The sequence below is a fragment of the Rhinatrema bivittatum genome, chromosome 18 (assembly GCF_901001135.1).
Source record: "Rhinatrema bivittatum chromosome 18, aRhiBiv1.1, whole genome shotgun sequence".
NCBI lineage: Eukaryota > Metazoa > Chordata > Amphibia > Gymnophiona > Rhinatrematidae > Rhinatrema > Rhinatrema bivittatum.
In genome coordinates this window covers 9,983,792-10,002,618 of record NC_042632.1, presented here as the reverse complement: position 1 = coordinate 10,002,618, position 18,827 = coordinate 9,983,792, and the positions used below count along the sequence as shown (strand labels likewise).

At 46.4% G+C, this 18,827-nt stretch overlaps 1 protein-coding gene across 4 annotated transcripts in view; it reads right to left on the bottom strand.

Annotated features, from left to right (window-relative positions):
* The window catches only part of KCNIP1 (potassium voltage-gated channel interacting protein 1), a 516,519-nt gene that overhangs the window by 148,513 nt on the left and 349,179 nt on the right, over nucleotides 1-18,827 (bottom strand). The window contains exon 1 of one of the 4 annotated variants that reach the window (XM_029583869.1): nucleotides 8,138-8,374. The exons of the other annotated variants lie outside the window; for them this stretch is intronic. Within the exon in view, the coding sequence (XP_029439729.1) occupies nucleotides 8,138-8,246 (109 nt within the window). The 5' untranslated portion in view covers nucleotides 8,247-8,374. Of the gene's footprint in view, nucleotides 1-8,137; nucleotides 8,375-18,827 lie in introns of those variants that run through there. 4 annotated transcript variants of the gene reach the window in all.

Sequence of the window (18,827 nt, the reverse complement as noted above, 5' to 3'; positions counted from 1 at the left end):
GCCTGCACAGAGTGGCAGTTACTACCTTAAGCTTTCTAGGCAGACTGGATGGACCATTTGGTCCTTTTCTGCTGTCACTTCTATGTTACTATATGAACTCTGTAACATTTGGGACTCTTCAATCAAATCAGTATTAGACGATATAGCCCTGATCCATAAAGTGATCAAGAAATGACCCAGAACAGCTCCATAGTTTACACATGCTCTACAGGAAAAAAAAAAGGTTAGTGCGTAAAGCTGAGAGAAAGTGGCGCCACCATTCCTCCCAATAGTATCTCGGCAATTATCACACTCAACTGTCAATATATAAATTTGCCATTATTTGCCAAAAAAATATGACTTTTACAACAAGCTTTCTGCATCTTTTCATAATCCTACGGAGCTGTTTAATTCAGTAAAGCAACTAATATCTCCTCCTTTTACTAATCAAGCTACTCCCACACCTATACAAGCCACAAATCTGGCAGAAACATTTGCAACTTACATTGCTGACAAAATAGCTGTTGTATATACGACTTTCCCTAGCTATCATAACTTACCAATTGACAGCCTTTGCTCTGAAGGAACGACATGGGACAATTTTGATGAGAACTTCAGTTTGTCCCATTCTCAAAAAACCCACTGCTGACCCCACCGTTCTCTCTCTAATTGTCCCATCTCATCCCTTTCATAATTATCAAAGACTACAGAAAACATTATATTGCAGCAACTCTCACTTTTCCCTGACTCTCATGTCATCCTCAATCAATACCAATTTCAATTTTGTGAATTTCACAACACTGAAATGCTACTTTTATCGACCTCTGACACTATTCATTGAGGGTTTGATATGGGCACACAGTGTGCCTTCGGCTTTTGATACTATTGATCACTCTATTCTAATCTCTTTCTTGACTTCCTTGGGTCTTTCTAGTAATGTTCTTTCCTGTTTCTCTTCTTATCTGACTGATCACACACAACAATTGACATTTGTATCTGATTCTTCTTCTTGCCACTCACTTTCATCTGGTGTACCTCAAGGCCCAGCCCTATCAGCGGCACTATTTAACATCTGTTTGAACCTTCCATGCTGGCTACTTTTGAGCTTTGGGATACACTACAAGATGTATGCTGATGACATACAATTATTTTTTCCTCTAAAATCCTCACAGGCACTCACAGAACAATTCATTTATCTCTTTCTTCAATACATAAATAGCTTCATCAAAATAAACTCTCTCAATATTGGCAAAGCTGAACTTATGATCTTATCCATTATCCTTCTTCAAACTTTCTGGATAAAATTTAATGTAATGGTCTTTGCATACCCATCACAAACAAGATGCATAATCTGGGAATTCTTGTTGATTGCTATCTATGCACAATCACATGAAGTCTGTTATTCAATTTTCTTTTCATAAGCTTCACCTAATCCATCACTTGAAACCTATTCTAGATTTCACAGATTTTCACACATTACTTCAAGCATTACTGTTTTCAGGGATGGACTACTGTAATTCACTTTATGTTGGACTCCCCACCTTTGCAATACACCCTTTATACATATTGCAGAATTCCACCAGTCTCCTCACTGGTACCCCTAGTCAGGACCACATCACACCTTTATTATTTTCTCTGCATATTGGATACATTAAAAACTTGTAACTGTCATTCACAACCTGCTCAACAATCTATCTTTGTCCTGAATCACTGCTACATTGAAGATTTATACACCCACTTGAATAACGAGACCATCAAATCAGGACCTCCTTGATGTTCATCCTCCAAATATACACACCTGGACAAGACTCATGAATGTATCTTTCCAATTGCTGGCGCCACCCTATGGAACTCTCTACCAGCTGAATTAAGATCAATAAGAGTTTCAATACTCTTTAAAAAGGCCCTTAAGACCCATTTTTTTTCAGCGTGCCTACAAAGATCTCATGTAAAGTTGCTTGTTTTTTTATATTTGTTTGTTATTTTAGGTATGTTTTTACTTTTATGAGTGGTTTTTTTTTGTGCCCTGCCCTGAACTATGGAAGGGTGGATAACAAATTAAAAAAAAAAAAAAAAGTTTATGGGTTGCCCTAGAAGTGAGTGGCCTAGTCCCAGGGGAGTCGAAAATCAGGTCACCAATGGTAGATGGACTTCTGCCTAGGCCAGCCACCTTCCCTTCGGGTTTAGCCCTCTAGTACTGGTGGCCAGTGAGGCTTGAAAATGGGGGCAGCCCCAACAGGGACAAGGAACGAGAGGCTTGAGATAGGATAAGGAGCAGGAACAAACCAGAAATCAAGGAGGGCAAAAAGAAGAGCAACAGGAGGGCCAGATGAAGAAGCTGAATGTAGAAACTGATGAAACTGCAGCCTTCTTGGAAACAGAAATGAACAAGGAAGAGGACCGGAAGATAGGACCAAACTCTGGCAACTGACTGCTGAGATGGCCTCAATATAAGAATAGGCCTATACAGGAAACAAGATGGCCACAGGGTAGGAATTAGGAGCACAGAGCTAGGAGGACTAATAGGACAATTCAAGTGGCTCAGAGCATCACCTGCGGGCCGGAGGAGCACTCGACAACAGATCCTTACACTCCCCATCCCATCGGTTTCTGGCCAAATCGGCCCACCCAGGTGTTTAGTTTCTCATCAGATGTTGAAAGGATTCTGGCAGCTTGCCTGACTGGCAGCTGGCAGTTGTCAGTTAAAATGGCATTTATCTCCACATGTGGTCTGCAACCCACATCAGTAAGCGGTCGGGAAAGTGTGCATGCTGCAACATAGACAAGTGGGCAACTCTGTGTGCTACATGGTAGGTCCCATTTCAGGCATTGCTGTGAAGTGCGAGTCCCATACTGTCCAGTTGACATTATCAATCTGACAGAGAACAGGACCTATTTTTAATATCTTAAAGGAAGCATTGGAATGGGAAAAGCAAAAAAGAGAGAGAGCAAAAAAAAAAAATTGAGCACAGCAACTCAATTTCAAAAGCTGCAGTTTTAGTATGGAAAGAGGGCCCAGGCAAATCCAGTCGAGCTGCCTAAACTCTGTGGTAGGGTACCTGAGCCTGGGGGGAAGGATTGGTAGGGCACAGCAATGTCAGTTACTATAAAGATTCCCAACACCATGGCTGCCTGAGTTGCGAGGTTCAGGCCAGTACTGCTGTGTCATGGGCCTGGAGGGAAGGCCTGGGCCAAGCCTGTTAGGACCATAGGCTTGCTTGTTTGAGACCTTCAGAGAAACCCTGTTCCTGGTATCAATAAGCTAGACTGGGCTTGGGCACATAGATTACATTCCTTGTTAGGAATTTAATAAAGTGGAGACATTTATTATTCCACTCAAATCATGTATTCTGCTTTTACATTTTTTTTATTCTATTCTAAATTTGTTATTGTATTTTTGCTTTTGTATTTTCTTATTATGACTACTAATTGTAAGCCGCCCAAGTACTTTGAATTCTGTGGAATATAAATCAATTAAATAAATAAGTCGGTGTTGATGTGTTTGAGTGCTATGTGTGGGTTAATAGCTTTGCCATGGACGAGTCACAGTTGTCCTGTTGCGCTCGGAGGTGGACCCTTGTCTTGGGGCAGTGGAGAGACACCTCCTGATAGGGAACAGAAGGCAACTGCCACCAGGGGGCGGAGCACTGGAGGAGACAGAGGCTCGGATGAGCTTCACCACTGGAAGCCCGAGGTCCCCCCGGGAGAAGCCCGTACGGACCCGGGCCACTTGGACTTAAGTGGGCCTCGCAGGGTCTCCTGGGAGAGTAGAAGACCGGCATGCTCACAGACACAGGGAGAGCGCGATCGGGTTCAAGACTAGAGGTTCGATGGAGCAAGGAGGACCAGAACAGCGTAAGTGATGACAAGGCAAGGAACAAAGCCAGAATCTAGGGCGAGCAAAGGTCAGAGTCCAGAGGTCAGTCTGTGGGATGGTCAACAAGGCAGAGGTCAGATACCGGAGGTCAGATGAGGTCACAGGCAGGCTGAAGTCAGAAGGCAGGCAGGTCAAGGGACCAGCTGAGGTCTTGAGGCAGGCGGCAGGCAGGCAGGCAGGTCAAGGATCAAGCTGAGGTCTTGAGGCAGGCGGCAGGCAGGCAGGCAGGTCAAGGAACAAGCTGAGGTCTTTGGCAGGCAGCAGGCAGACAGGCAGGTCAAGGAACAAGCTGAGGTCTTGAGGCAAGCGGTAGGCAGGCAGGTCAAGGAACTAGCTGAGGTCAGTACCAGTTAGACAGTCCGGAGGTACTACCTGGGGGAAACGTACAGACGCACAGGATAAAGACGAACAGGAACTAGGATGCAGGAACAAGGCAGGAACTAGGATGCAGGAACTAGGATGCAGGAACAAGGCAGGAACAGGACTGGAACAGAAAGATCCTGGAACGAGACTTGGAACAAGACAAGAGCAGGAACAAATGCAGAGGCAATCTAGCATACAAGCTGACCTGATTGCCAAGGCAAGGAAGCACAGACAGGAACTTCCTTATATCGGGGGATCAATTAGGGCGCACTGCGGAGCTAAGGCCTGCCCTTGGACCTACAAGAGGCCGGGCAGTCCGCGAGCGCGTACTTAGGGGCGTGGCCAACATCGCTGAGGACGCCGAGCCTCGGCATGAGGCCTGGCGCGCAGTGGAAGGCCCGGCGACCACCGCCGCGGGAAGCCGGGGCCTAGAGGAGCTGACAACTACCGCTAGGGAGGCCGACCCGGGACCTGCCATGGGACTGTGAAGGTGAGCAGGTCCGGGCGTGGGACAGCCGCGGACAGGGCGCGTGACATGTCCAAATTATGTACCTGGGCTCCCATTACTGGTGATAAAGTCTATTCACTAATAATACATGATGATGTGCATCACAGGCTAGTAAACAGAACCCTTAGAAATATAAAGTTATATTAAGATCAGGTAAAAATAGAAAAAGAGCGTGAATGCTGGCATTCCCTCATTCATGCCATTTTGTCTCCATTATATTTATATACAGTTTTCATTTTACTTATTATTTTTTTATGTTAGACTTTCTTACTAAGCATGCTGAGTGACATTCAACAGTGCAATATACCTTTATGAGAATGGATCAATCCACTATAACGGAAAGCTTTTAATAATGTGTACCTCTTTAGCGGCAATTTTCAGTCAGTGCTCCTGTAGCACTTGCACTGAATTTTCAAAGAGAAATATATGTGTATATTCCCTTAAAAAATGTAAATGTGTACTAAGTATCACAGACTTTTGCAGCTACTTTTGTTTTGGTCAAAATTTCTATAAAAAATAATTGATGAAGATTTAAAAATACAATTATATCTAGCAATCTACCTAGATAAATTGCTATTACAGTCCCAGCAAAATGGCTTTGAAAACTGCCCTTTTAATTAGTCTAAACTATTTGTAAATACGACATCCTGAGATTTATATCCTTATGGCATTGATTACCATCTCGCTTCCCTCCCTTGAGCTCCCATGTTGTTAAACAAATGTGTTTGTGTTCTAGTAATGCTGGTCACATTTGAAAAAGGGGCTGATGTGCTCTCTCAAAGTCCTGCAGAGCATTATCTTTGAATTATTCTTATGTTGCTTCAATAAAATGTAGCACAAACTATAAAAAAAAATTCTGGGAAAAAGAGAATAATATATTCTTTTACATCTGCCTTCATCTTTCAAACGTCTCTTTTACAACATAAGATGGTATCTTCTTACTTCTCCATCTCAGACAACAGTGGAGGGTTTTGGGTTTTTTTTTTGCTTTTAACAATCTGCAATATGGCTAAGGGTGCAGGGAGGTCCAATAATGAGTCAATGAACTACCTTGGCATGTAGATTTCCATCATCCGTTGGTGTGCATCCTTGGGCACATAAGTGTGGGATAGCCTCAGACCATCAGGGAAACAGCCACAGATTTATTACGTTGTTTATTGCTTTATAAATAAAGCGAGTGTATGTACTACAAATGTAAATACTTAGCATATTTTATTGTATTCATACATTTTCATGCAATATCATATCACCCAATTGCTTTTAAAGCTATGCTAGAGATGTTTATGAATCAAACCTGAAGGTTGCTGAATTTGCTGAAGACTTTGAGATTTCAGAACATGCCAGCTATGCCACCAAAAGTGAGGGATAAATCTTATTTTTCTCCTTAATGGAAAATGTAATCTTTCCAGTTTGGACAAAGTTTAGTGAGGTCGAGTGGAAGGATATTAACTTCTCTGTATTGGTTTTCAATCTCAGTCAAATGCTGTGAAGTCCTCAGCCCATGACTCTTAGCCTAAAAATTGCTGAGATCCCAGGGCTGAAATGCTGGAGAGTATCCTGTCTTAAGCTTTCCAATGTTAAGAGAAAACCATTTAAAACTGTAACCAACCCCGCATACAACACTAATGTAGCACACCCTTTTTTTCTGTTATTAAATGCTCCTTAGAGCATCTTCAAGACTATACAGGAGTAGTCTTGAAGATATTGTTACATACATTACTGAGAGCAGAACAGAGAACTACAGTTCCCAAAATACAACTCTCTGAGGTCACATATTTGCATATGCTCAGTTATTAACACACTGTTCCCCACTTTCTGCTCTGTGAAGTACTTGATATGACAGGGGTAGACAACTCTGGTCCTAGAGTAAACAGGTCTGGTTTTCAGGATATCTGGAGTGAATATGCATGAGATATATTTGTAGACAATGGAGGCATGGCATGCAAATATATCTCATACATATTGTGGATGACCTAAAATCCTGTTTGTGGCACACCAGGACTGGAATTGCCCCTGTGATATGACCTAAATCAGAGGAAAATCGAAGCAGAGCCAGTGAAGGAAATATGACCTTACGACACCTGAACTAGACAATTAAACTGAGAGAAGAAGCAAAAGCATGAAGAGCCCTGCTCCATTTGTGAATCAAGATCATCATCTCTCTGGGTTGGGCAATAGGGCCTGTTTCAGCTTCTTTATAAATCACCATCGCTCCATCTTTTCCCTAATCTGGGAGCTGCTATGTGAGCCTTGTCAGAATGCCATGCAGCCTTCACACAGAATACAGCACAGATGAATGGAGATTGCACAATATTGGATACAAAGAACGTATTAAATCTTTAGAAAGGAAATACATAAAACCAAGACAGGCTTATTATAATTCCAAGCAAAAAAGCAACAGACTCAAGAAACTACTAAGGTGACATTTTTCAGACTGTAGAACTGGCAATCTTTTAGGAAAGTGATTTTATGGCCTTACTTGCTAACATTTTATCAAACTTTTCAGCAAAGTACTGGGGAGTGTGGCAACCTGCAGTCTTGGACAGGGATTCTCTGTCTTTAAGTTCAGTGCCACAAATCATTGAATAAAAATATTCTCCTCTGCAGAAAGCCTCCGTGTTAGCATCATCAAGGTTTTCGAAGGACTTTTGAAAGCAGCCAGCATGCAATCACTTCGCACACAGGACCAGTGTGCCTGGTCGTAGTCACCAAAACAGAATGGTGCAAGCATCTTAAAGGGCCATTTCCAAACAATTAGTAATCCCTGATTATCTAATAAGGAGTTATACAAATGATATTTTCGAAATGACTTCCCCACTTCCGAAAAAACTAACGCTTACTCGGTATCCCTGATTATTCAGTCAGATTGATTTTGGTGCTTGATGTGCGCATTTGAGCTGAGCAGGGGCTCAGACTATCCTGCCACATGGGCACAACAGTTGTTATAAAGCAGACAGAGGCATTGCTGGAATGATGCCCCCCATCATACAGCACCGATTTTTCCTCAGAAACCCTCCCCAATTCCCCTTCTGCTCTCCTCAGGAGAGCCTTCAAAGCGAAACTGAAAATTGCTAAAATCAGTTTAATAGCACAGAGTGGCTGTGTGAAATTTCAGGCAGAAACCTTTAAAAAAAAAACAAAAACCCAGGGGAATGTGCACCTGAGAGGGGATGCACTGCAGCGTCTGGAGATCAGAAGAAAGCAGCACAACTTCTTGCATTTGAATCTCAGTCTGCACAGAGTCCAAGCAACACCACGGCGGGGATCAGGAATTGGGCAGAAAAGAGACTTTAAGCAGCAGCGTAATCGAACTAGAACTCCGGCAGACTTTGCCCGATCGGCTGAAAGTACTCTCCTAGCTTTCTGCCCGCGCATAATAAGGAAGTGGGAAAGGTGCCGCGTTCGCTTACCGTCCGACAAGTCAATCAGGCCCAGGTAGTGCAGAAGTTTCAGCGAGGAGCAGACCACCACCACGATCCCCAAAGTCTGCAGCCCCTCGGACTCGCCTTCCTTCCACATCCTTCGCCCAACAACTGGCAGGGAGCGCGGGCTGCGGGGAGGCTTTTATCCTGCGGCTCGGCAGCCTTCATTTTCCGGCTGCCGGGATTCGTCCGCCGCTCCTGCTCCTGCTCCCGCTCTCAGCAGCCGCTCCATCCCCTCCTCTGCTAGTGCTCCCTCCCTCGCTCTCTCCCTCCTGCACAGGACAGGATCGTCGGCTTCCCTTCCCTTCTCATCCCCAGAATTCTCTCTTGCTAATTCCTAACTTCAATGCTGTCTCCCAACTCTAGGATTTCTTTGGTTAGTTTCACTGCAATGCACACAATATCAACAAAAAGATGAAAAGTTCATTTCCCTATATTATAAACATTACTTTGCATATTAGTTTTGCCTTTCAAGGCTTTAACGCGTTACAGTTTTAAACATTAATTTGGTAAAGCAAATAAAAGTGCTGAACTATGTCTTTGACTTTTTACCTCATTTCTAAGAAAAAACAATTAGAAGTTTATGAAAGCACTAATTAAAGACTAATCCTGGGGGATAATTGTAAAACCAGAACGACTGCTATATTAAAAGGGGCACAACAATTTCCAAACGTGTTACAATACAAGGAATATATTGGAGCATAATAAAGAAGACCTATGAATAAGACCCCCAGAATAATAAAACAGGCATTCTGTGAACTGTAGGGAGTAGATCTGCCTGAAAAATTACGTTGTAAAAGGAGTTTGCCCTAGAAAATGTTTACTAATGGGATCAATTACTTCTCTGCACAGCATGACCATTACCTCCTAGCAGTGCTGATGAATTGTAGGGCTTACACTCTGACATGCTGTTCAGAGAACATTTTAAACACAGAAGAAAGGCACTGTGGTCCCTGCAGACCTGGACCTTACTAAAACAAAGTTAGGAACCCCAGGCTGACCAGGGAGAATGGCAATCACTGCAGCAGAGGGAAGAGTTCAGTTTGCTGTGCTGCAGCTGCAATGTTTGTCCAAAATCTGTGTTGCGTCACAGTAGAGCAACAGAATTCCCAATTCTGGTATTGTGAGCAGACGCCTCAAGTCTCATGCATGAACTGTGAAATGTATATGTTGGCACGCACATTTATTTATCGAGTTTTATATGCCGTCATTCGGGTTTGCACATGCATGCAACCAGATAAAAAGCTGGAAAGAAATGGTCTCACCCAGTTACTTTTCTCACTCAGTCTTCCCTGCCATCTGATCCCCCCTTATATGCTCTTTCCCTCTCTTCCCATGTACTTCCAAGGAAATCTGCATGGCAGCCTCCAGGCTCCATGACACAGGAAACCGAGCACGATGACATCACAGTGCTGCTCAGTCTTGGCTATTCCACCTACTCTGGTGTGCCACAGTGCTCAAGCATTTCCCCTTTCTGCAGTAATGCAGGAGGGCTCAGAATCCCTGTGTGCATGTATTCGAAGCTCCTTTCATCATGTGCCATGGCTCTCGAGCCACTTCTCCTGCAGCTGTGTGCACTGGCATCCCAAATCAGGCTACCTTGAGCTGTTGGTCCACTGCATTGCAGAGGCTGCAGGGTTCTTTACTCTACCAGAGATGAATGAAAATGGAGGGAGAGCACTGATGGTCTCCACAGACTCATTACTGGTGTGCATAGGTGGCCGCTGGTGAGATGGGTTCCATCAACCACTCATTGACGGATTTAGGATTTGGCACTCCTAGGTAATGATGGTGCTGTCACCCCCTGATATCCCCCCTCTTTCCTTCCCTCCCCCCCAAGGTTGGACACCGGGGGCAGAAGGTTTAAGGCACACTAGTTTCCTGTGGCAAAAAATTAAAAATTTTGAAGTAAACTGGCAAGCTTTTCCATCTTTTATATTGCATTAAGAAAGTAAAGTAGTTTTACATTCTTTTTATGAGTATAATTTATATTATTGTAAATGGAAAGCAGTAAATCTTCAGCTAGTCTGCCCCTCCCAGATTTCTGCTGTCCTAGGCACAGGCCTAGTGTGCCTATTATCAAACCCAGGCCTAAAACCACTGAAAACTGAGCTACTGCTGCCGCTGAGCAGCCACAAGGACAGAGCTAGGAGTAGCATGGACTCCCCCGACTCTCTGCCTCCAGTTTAAAATGGAAGCATGTGTGCGAAGAGGAGGACTGGCTGCAAAGAGAGTGAACGCTGGAGGAGGAGGGACTGAAAGTTAAGGGGCAGATTTTCAAAGTTTTACACGCGTAACCCCGAAAACCTACCCCTGCGCGCGCTGAGCCTATTTTGCATAGGCTCGGCAACGTGCGCAAGCCCCCGGACGCGCGTATGTCCTGGGGCTTTGAAAAAGGGACGGGAAGGGGCGGGGTCATGGGCGTGCTGCCGGTCCGGGGGGCGGTACCAAGGCCTCCAGCACAGTGGCTGTGCCGGGGGATGGCGTGCCGGCAGGCGTAAATGATTTAAACAAGGTGGGGTGGGGGATTTAGGTAGGGCTGGGGGTGGGTTAGATAGGGGAAGGGAGGGGAAGGTGGAGGGGAGCGGAAGAAAAGTTCCCTCCAAGACCGCTCCGATTTCGGAGCAGCCTTGGAGGGAACGGGGAAAGCCATCGGGGCTCCCCTAGGGCTCGGCGCACGCAAGGTGTACAAGTGTGCACTCTCTTGCGTGCACCGACCCAGGATTTTATAACATGCTCGTGGCAGCACCCGCATGTTATAAAATCAGGTGTGCAGGGTAGCACGCACAAATGTACCCCGCACGTACAGATTTTAAAATCTGCCCCTAAGGGAGCACTTGTTTATCGGAGGGACTCCCAACCATTTTGGGAGCGTGCACCCTTTTTCAAGTTCCAAAATTTTCATGGACCTCCCCACTTACTTCTCTTTCATTTTTACCTGCAGTTATGTGCCATATATAGAACAAAGAAATAATTATATGCACACCAGACTCATTCATAATTTATAAAACTTATTAAATAATGCTTTCTGACATGAACAGAAAACACATAATTGCAAAGCACAGCAGTAATCGGGAAGAATGAACTCATATTCAGTAACTTATGTAGTAACTTGTTGCGGTCTCCACCGCTTCCCCTCTATCTACTGTGCTCAGGGCTCACCTCCGATGGGGGGAACGCCGCTCCCGTGGCTCCGCTGGGCCTTCGGGGCATCCGCCATTGCCGAGTCATCTCGCTGCTGCCACACGCGCATTATGGACGCACGGTCACCGGAAGTCTGGCCCCGCCTGGGTTAACCATGCCACGCCCCAAGCCTGATTTAACCGGCGTTCATCTGCCTTCTCATTGCCTTGCAACGAGGGTCACTACTGTTAGTAGTTCTTAGTTGCGCTTCTGCTGTTCTGCTTTCTGGTTTACCTTAGCTTGTTCCTGACTCCGTTCTGCCTGCCGCCTGCCACTGACCTCAGCTTGTTCCTGACTCCGTTCTGCCTGCCACCTGCACTGACCTCAGCTTGTTCCTGACTCCATTCTGCCTGCCACCTGACACTGACCTCAGCTTGTTCCTGACTCCATTCTGCCTGCCGCCTGCCACTGACCTCAGCTTGTTCCTGACTCCGTTCTGCCTGCCACCTGCCACTGACCTCAGCTTGTTCCTGATTCCGCTCTGCCTGCCGCCCGCCATTGACTTCAGCTGGTGCCCGACTCCGCTCCTGCTTGCCGACAGCCTCCGACCTTTGCCTGCACCTGAGACTGCTTCTACTGGCTGCTAGCCTGACTTGGGTTTGTCTCCGTTCTACCCACTGCCCAGTCCGGCTCTATTACACGCTACTGACTCCAGTCCTGCCTTCAGCTGGTCACAGTCCACGATACGCTACAGACTCTGTTCCTGTTACCTGTCTGTTCCACTCCGCGGCTTACCACAGACCCCGGGCCTGCTCACTGACTGCTTTGTTCAGCAGGCTAGAGACTATCTGATTGCCCTGCTCTCGCCGGGCCTTCCTGCTTCCTGCTGCTGGACTTTGTGGCTTACTCTTGCCCAGGCCTTTCCAATAGAGACTGTTACTGTGCTCCTAAGTCCCAAGGTTCTAGGACCCTACGGGCTCTCCTGGGGGGTTCCAGGTTCCCGGGTGAAAACCTGTGCCTGTAGCTCCGCCTCCCGACCTACTCTGATATCAGGGTAGTTCGGCTCAAGGGTTCACACCTGGGCTGCAGATTCCCAGATTGCAACAGTAACTATAGGTACCCAGAGAACTGGATCTGGAGTGACTGGGGAAATCGTCTTGCGGTTAGGGGGGAGAGAGTGAATGGAAAGGTAGGACAAAGAGAGACAGACTAGCAGAGATGGAGTAGTGGAGAGAGAGAGAGAGAGAGGCTGGTCAGGGACTAGTAGAGGGGGAGAGAGTAGTGGAGATGGACTGGTGGAAAGAGAGAGAGCAACTGGCAGGGCTGGACTGGTGGAGGGTGAGAGAGAGAGAGAGTGACTGGCAGGATGGACTGGTGGAGAGAAAGAGGGGGACTGGTTGGGATGGACTATGGGTCAGAGTGAGAGACTGATTGGGAAGAGCAAAGGAGGGATGTTCGAGACAGGCCTACGTCACTAAAAGGGAGATGCGGAGAAAGGTTTGGTGCATATATTCCCTCCCAGCTCCTACCCCTCAATTTGGTATTTTTTTGAAAATTATTATTACTATTTTTAAAGAAAATCACCTCTGACAGCAGAACAAGGACATTTTCCCTTACCACTCACTACAAAAAAAAAAATTCAAATTCTGCTGTCTCCTCAGTAACTCCAACACAAACTCCCTCCACTATCACTAACATTGTATAAATCAAAATCCTGCAAAAAATTTACTCAGAATCTATAGGAAATCTGCCATACCCTAAACTACCAGACTCAAACAAGCAAGACTGAAAATATTACAACAGGCCCTAAAACACCAATACACCACCTATTAGAAAAAAGGAACAAGTCAGGCTGCTATAGATCCCTGTATAGAAACTACATGCTAGCAGAATACCTCACAGAAGTCACACGGAGAACGCAGACAGACCCTCACCAAATACAGAATACAGAGATCAAAAGTATAAATACAAATGAGCGGACAGAAACTGAACTGGAAACCGCAAGAAGCCAGACTCTGTATGCATTGCAATAATGGAAAAACAAAAAGATCACTGTTCCTCATAAAACATCAAATAATACAATCAAGAAATATAAAATATTAAAAACTGTAAATCTATACTAAAACCATAATAAAGATATACGTTACTGAGCAACAAATATCATGGCCCCATGAAGAAGGTGGAAAACCGAAACACGGACCGTGTCGGGCATGTTATCCTCATGGCACAGAGTCGCACAGTTTCTTCAATCTATATCGCTTGAATAAGCTAAGTAATATTATTACTATGAAAAATAAGAATTAAGGAAGAGTTTATGGATTTTATCAAGGTGAATAAGCATACAAAAAAATAAAAAAAATGGTGTTGGATGACCTATGATTATAATTTGAGTGGTAGTGCGAGATATACTACTTGCTAATCAGCACACTCATTCAAAAAAAAGGCTCCGTAAAAATGCCTATATGAGGTCATTATCAGTGGATAAATTAATAAGAATTCTTTCTGATTTTTCAGCTGTAAATTGATGTAGAAATAGAGGTGATTTTGGTCCTTTAATATATGAGATTGCTCATTGACTGAACCCGCCAAAGAAAAAATTAGAGAATTTCTGTCATCTGTAATTCTTGCGTTCATTCTCTTTCATCACAATGTGGTCAAGATTAATGAGATCATTAAATAAACCAGAAAGTCAATTAATACTTCCCAAAAAAGAATGTGGGTATTTTTTGTTGTTGCTAAAGAATTGGCCACATCAGAGTAAGAGCATGCCCAGGATCCCATGGTCAATGTTGTAAACTGTGAGGTTTGGGTGGACCCTTGGACACTATGGCAGCTGACCACGCCCATGGGGGGGAAAGTCCAGTGAGGGGCCACAGGTGAGGCTGAGCTCAGGACACACACAGAGTTTGATCTTTTATTAGACTGTGTAAGGAAGCCACCAGAGGTGGCAGTAGTGAGCAGCTGGAATAGCCCGGCAGGGCTGGTATCCCTCAGGCGCTGGAACAGCGACTCCTCCGGTAGCAGTGCTGAAATGGAAAGAACTGAGAGAATGAGTACAGTGGAGAATATACAAGACCCCAGAGTGGAGATCCCCGGGGTAGGGAAAGCAGACCCCTCCAGGAGCGAGTATCTGAACCCTGAGAGCTGGGAGGCTTGCAGATGATATACTCACGCAGCGGTTCCACGGAGATGGCACTGGGGCTGGAATGGAGGCAGGCCCTCCAGGAGCGAGTATCTGAACCCTGAGAGCTGGGAGGCTTGCAGATGATGTACTCATGCAGCGGTTCCACGGAGATGGCACTGGGGCTGGAATGGAGGCAGGCCCTCGAGAAGCGAGTGCCTGGTTCCAGGGAACAGCTCTGAGGGGAAGATGGTAGTACTCATTGATGTTGAAGATTAGCGAATCCTTCCAGGCAGAAGAGAAGGTAGCAGTAGGCAGCGAGCCAGGGAACATGGGCCCCCGAGGAGCGAGTACCGGTTTCCTGATAGCGACCTGGAAAGCAAGTGAGGCTCCCGAGGAGCAGGTACCCTGTTAGCGTTAGAGAGTCCAATAGAGATTGGAGAGGCAGAGTAGCTGGCAACGTAGAGCGAATCCCATCCGTAGGATTCCCGTAGGATTACCCCCATGCTAACTCAAAGGCTAGCAAACATTGTAGGCCTTAAATATCCGGGCAGCATGACGTCATCACGGGGGGACGCCCCGGAGGTTCCCGCCAAGTAGGAAATAAGAAAAAGGGCTGCGCGGCGCGCACGTCCTATGGTACAAGCGGAGCATGGAGGGAGGCAGTGCCCAAGCCGGTCCGGGGATGCCGGAGAGGACGGCAGGCAGATTCCGCGGTAACCAGGCATCCATCCGCAGCATGAAGAGGAGCAAACAAAGAGAGGTAGGCAGAGTGAAGCCGTCGGAAAGGGACGGTTGCAACAGTCAACCAACAACATGAAGCTGATTCTTTCTTATTGGAGAAACGTAATACTTTTTAACTAGCTTTCAAAAGTTATTCTCCATTCATCAAATTGTTTGCTGATCTTTACTGCTACATATCTTAGTTTAGTGGACCAACATGGCACCCACATAACTTTGCAGAAATAAGACAATCAGAAAAATTACCATATCAAGTAAAAAATGTAATCATGCAGAGTTTCTGTTCTATTACACTGGATTAACATTCTAAATGGCATTTTCATCAATGTAATTTAAAAAGTTAAATTTTGTGTTATTAATCAAATAATTGAAAGCTTTAAATTTGTATAAAAAGTGTTTTTATGGGTTGGTGTGAGCCATGAATAGAAAAGACAGAAGAGACTTCTGGTTATGGAGCTAGACTGAATGGAGGTCAGGTATAAGATGTTATGAACTCGCTGCCCGCGGGTTTCCCCGCGAGCAGGCTCACTTACCCACGCTGCTTTCTTCACCCGACGCGGCTGGTGCCGCTGACGTCGGGCCTCCCGGTGCGGCTGGAGCCACGGACTGAAGTTCCTTCTGCGGCCTGGAGGCCGCCCTGCTTTGCCCTCTTCACCGCGGCCGGAGCCGCGGATTTTGCTGCCTATAAAAGGGCTGCTCCGTCAGTCCGTCTTGGCCTTGGATCGGAGTTGCTTCACTCTGGAGGCTCCTGCCTGCCAGAGCTCCGTCAGGTCTTCTTGTCTTCTCCATGGAGTTCTTGTGTTTCGTCTCATCATGCCAAGTCATGTTCGAGCCTGAGGTCCCCATCCAGGTGTCCTGGTGTCTCGTCTTGGTCTTCTGTTTCCTGATGTTCCAGGTTCCTTAATGTCCTGCTCCTGTATCTTCATCTTCAGCGCTCTTGAGCCTTATGGTACCTGTTAGGCCGGGGGTCCCTCGGATGATGTGTGCCCGAGTGTGGACTAGCCTACAGGTGGACTGGTGTCCTGTGCTCCTGAGCCGTCATGTCCGCCAGCCGTTGGTGGAGCTTCGGACGACATCGGCTCCGTCGTTGGAGTTCTGCTTCGACTGGATCCTTCCCTGCGCTCGTCCCGCTCCCAGCGTGGTCCATGGCCAGCCTCCTCAGGCTGTGTAGGGCGCGCAGTGGGACAGGGTGGTCTGCGACTCAGTTCCGCGGGTGGGCTGAGTAGGGCACCCTGAGAGACAGTGCCAATGTCCTTCCGCCCAGCTTCTCGTCTGGACTTCGTCAGTTCCTCGTCTCGTCCTGGATGCCATTGCATCACTCTTGGTATCATGTCTTGTTCCTGATGTCGTCGCATTGACCCAGGTCCAGGATGCCGTCACATTGACCACTGGTCCGTGATGTCTTCGCATCAGCTTTGGTGTCAAGTTTTCGTCCACAATGCCGTTGCATCGATCCTGGTGTCATGTCTTTGTCTGCGATGCTGTTGCATCGATCCTGCTGTCATGTCTTCATCCGCGATGCCGTTGCATCGAGTCTGCTGTCATGTCTTCGTGTCAAGGCCAGTCTGCCCTCGACCTCAGGCCAGGCCTGCTGTTCCATGCAGCAGGTCCGAAAGGGCTCGGAATGGTCGGAGGACCTTTCACATTCCAACATCATCTGTTGTTGGCCATGGGAGCTTGCCGGCCTGGCAGAGGGTAAGACTGTCAGCCATGGTGGAACACGTCGTCAACCTTCGGTCCGGTCCTGGATTCGTCTGGGGTCGGGCTGAGGCCCAAGGGCACACTAAAAACACCCGAGCACAACAGAATGCAAGGTCTTTAGAGGCCACCCTTTTTGACATAAGAGCTCCGAGACATCTCCTCCAACAAGCCTTACTTTTTAGCCCATCCAGGCAGTCCCTGTGTACTTACTTTATTTAGTGTTTATGGAGTTTTCCTCTCCATTAAGAATGTCTACAATTTATGTTTGAATATGCTGAATGTACAACTACCTCTTTCCAATAAAAATTATTTTGCAAAAAAAAAAAAAGAAGGAAGAGATGAAGCTGCCGTGCTGGCCAGGCTCTACAACTGAAGGAAACCTTAGCAGATAGCACAAACACATAGCATCTCTGCAGGATGGGATATCTATCCGGTTCTGTTCTATATGAGGAAGGGAAAGAAACTAACCAAATTGCAGATCCATGTAATTTTGGCTTACAACATTACAGCATTCTAAAACTACAGCTATGCTGGAACTGCAGAACTACAAGTTGGCTTTAATATTTCTCATTCTTTTATGCAGAAATTATCTTCACCCTGTCGCATTGATTAATCATCCACAAAGTTCCAGAAGTCCCTTAATTGAATACTAACTCTGAGTAGAGAAAACTGTTTTTGCTACCACAGTTCCTCTACAATTTGCTGGTTTGTATGTTGGTCACTTTTCCAGTCACGCTCCAAAAACCATCTTTGTGCTAGCTTTTTGGGACATTTACTAATTGATTTCATTTCCTTCAGGTCTACTCTTGTATTCCACCAAACATTGTCCCTTACCAACCTTAATTGAATACGAGATACAATAAAAATTAGATATTCGCAAGGGGCACACAAAGAGAAATTTCCTGTGCCTTTCACATGGGTAAGACCATGCTTACACATGTAAAATGGCCTTCTGAACATAACCCAGCCTTTGTCTGTCACTCTAGCCCCTACCTGCAGGAATGTCTAGCAGTCATGAGACAGTTCACACATGAGACTTTGTGCCAGCCTTCACGTCTCTGCAGTGCTTCCTTTCAGTGAGGAGATGGAAGAGGAGGTGAGTGTCTATGAAGATGGCATCTAGCTTAACGACGGTATAGAAAAGAGTTTAAATAAATAAATAAATGAGCATGCCCATCTGCATACTGCTCCCAGCATCCCCCAGGAGAGGAGTCCAGAGGTCTCCGCAAGCGATCCAGGGATTGACTTCCACAGCCCCAGCTTCCAGAGGCCCCGCACCCTTTGCAGTAGAGAAGGACCAGAAGGCTCATCTGCGTACTGCTCCCAGCATCCCCAGGGAGAGGAGTCCAGAGGTCACCGCAAGTGATCCAGGGATTGACTTCCACAGCCCCAGTTTCCAGAGGCCCCGCACCCTTTGCAGTAGAGAAGGACCGGAAGGCTCATCTGCATACTGCTCCCAGCATCCCCGGGAGAGGAGTCCAGAGGTCACCGCAAGCGATCCAGGGATTGACTTCCACAGCCCCAGCTTCCAGAGGCCCCGCACCCTTTGCAGTAGAGAAGGACCAGAAGGCTCATCTGCATACTGCTCCCAGCATCCCCAGGGAGAGGAGTCCAGAGGTCACCGCATGTGATCCAGGGATTGACTTCCACAGCCCCAGTTTCCAGAGGCCCAGCACCCTTTGCAGTAGAGAAGGACCGGAAGGCTCATCTGCATACTGCTCCCAGCATCCCCGGGAGAGGAGTCCAGAGGTCACCGCAAGCGATCCAGGGATTGACTTCCACAGCCCCAGCTTCCAGAGGCCCCACACCCTTTGCAGTAGAGGAGGACCGGAAGCGCGTGCCTAACGGTGCGTGAATCTCAAACCCTTCCATTAACTGAGTGCAGATTAATTTAGCGGTGGTTAAAGAGGATTGGTAACTATAGCTTTCAGAAAACGTTGGGCTTATAAAAGTTTGGTGAAAGATGAAATTAAGGGATATATTCTTTAGAGA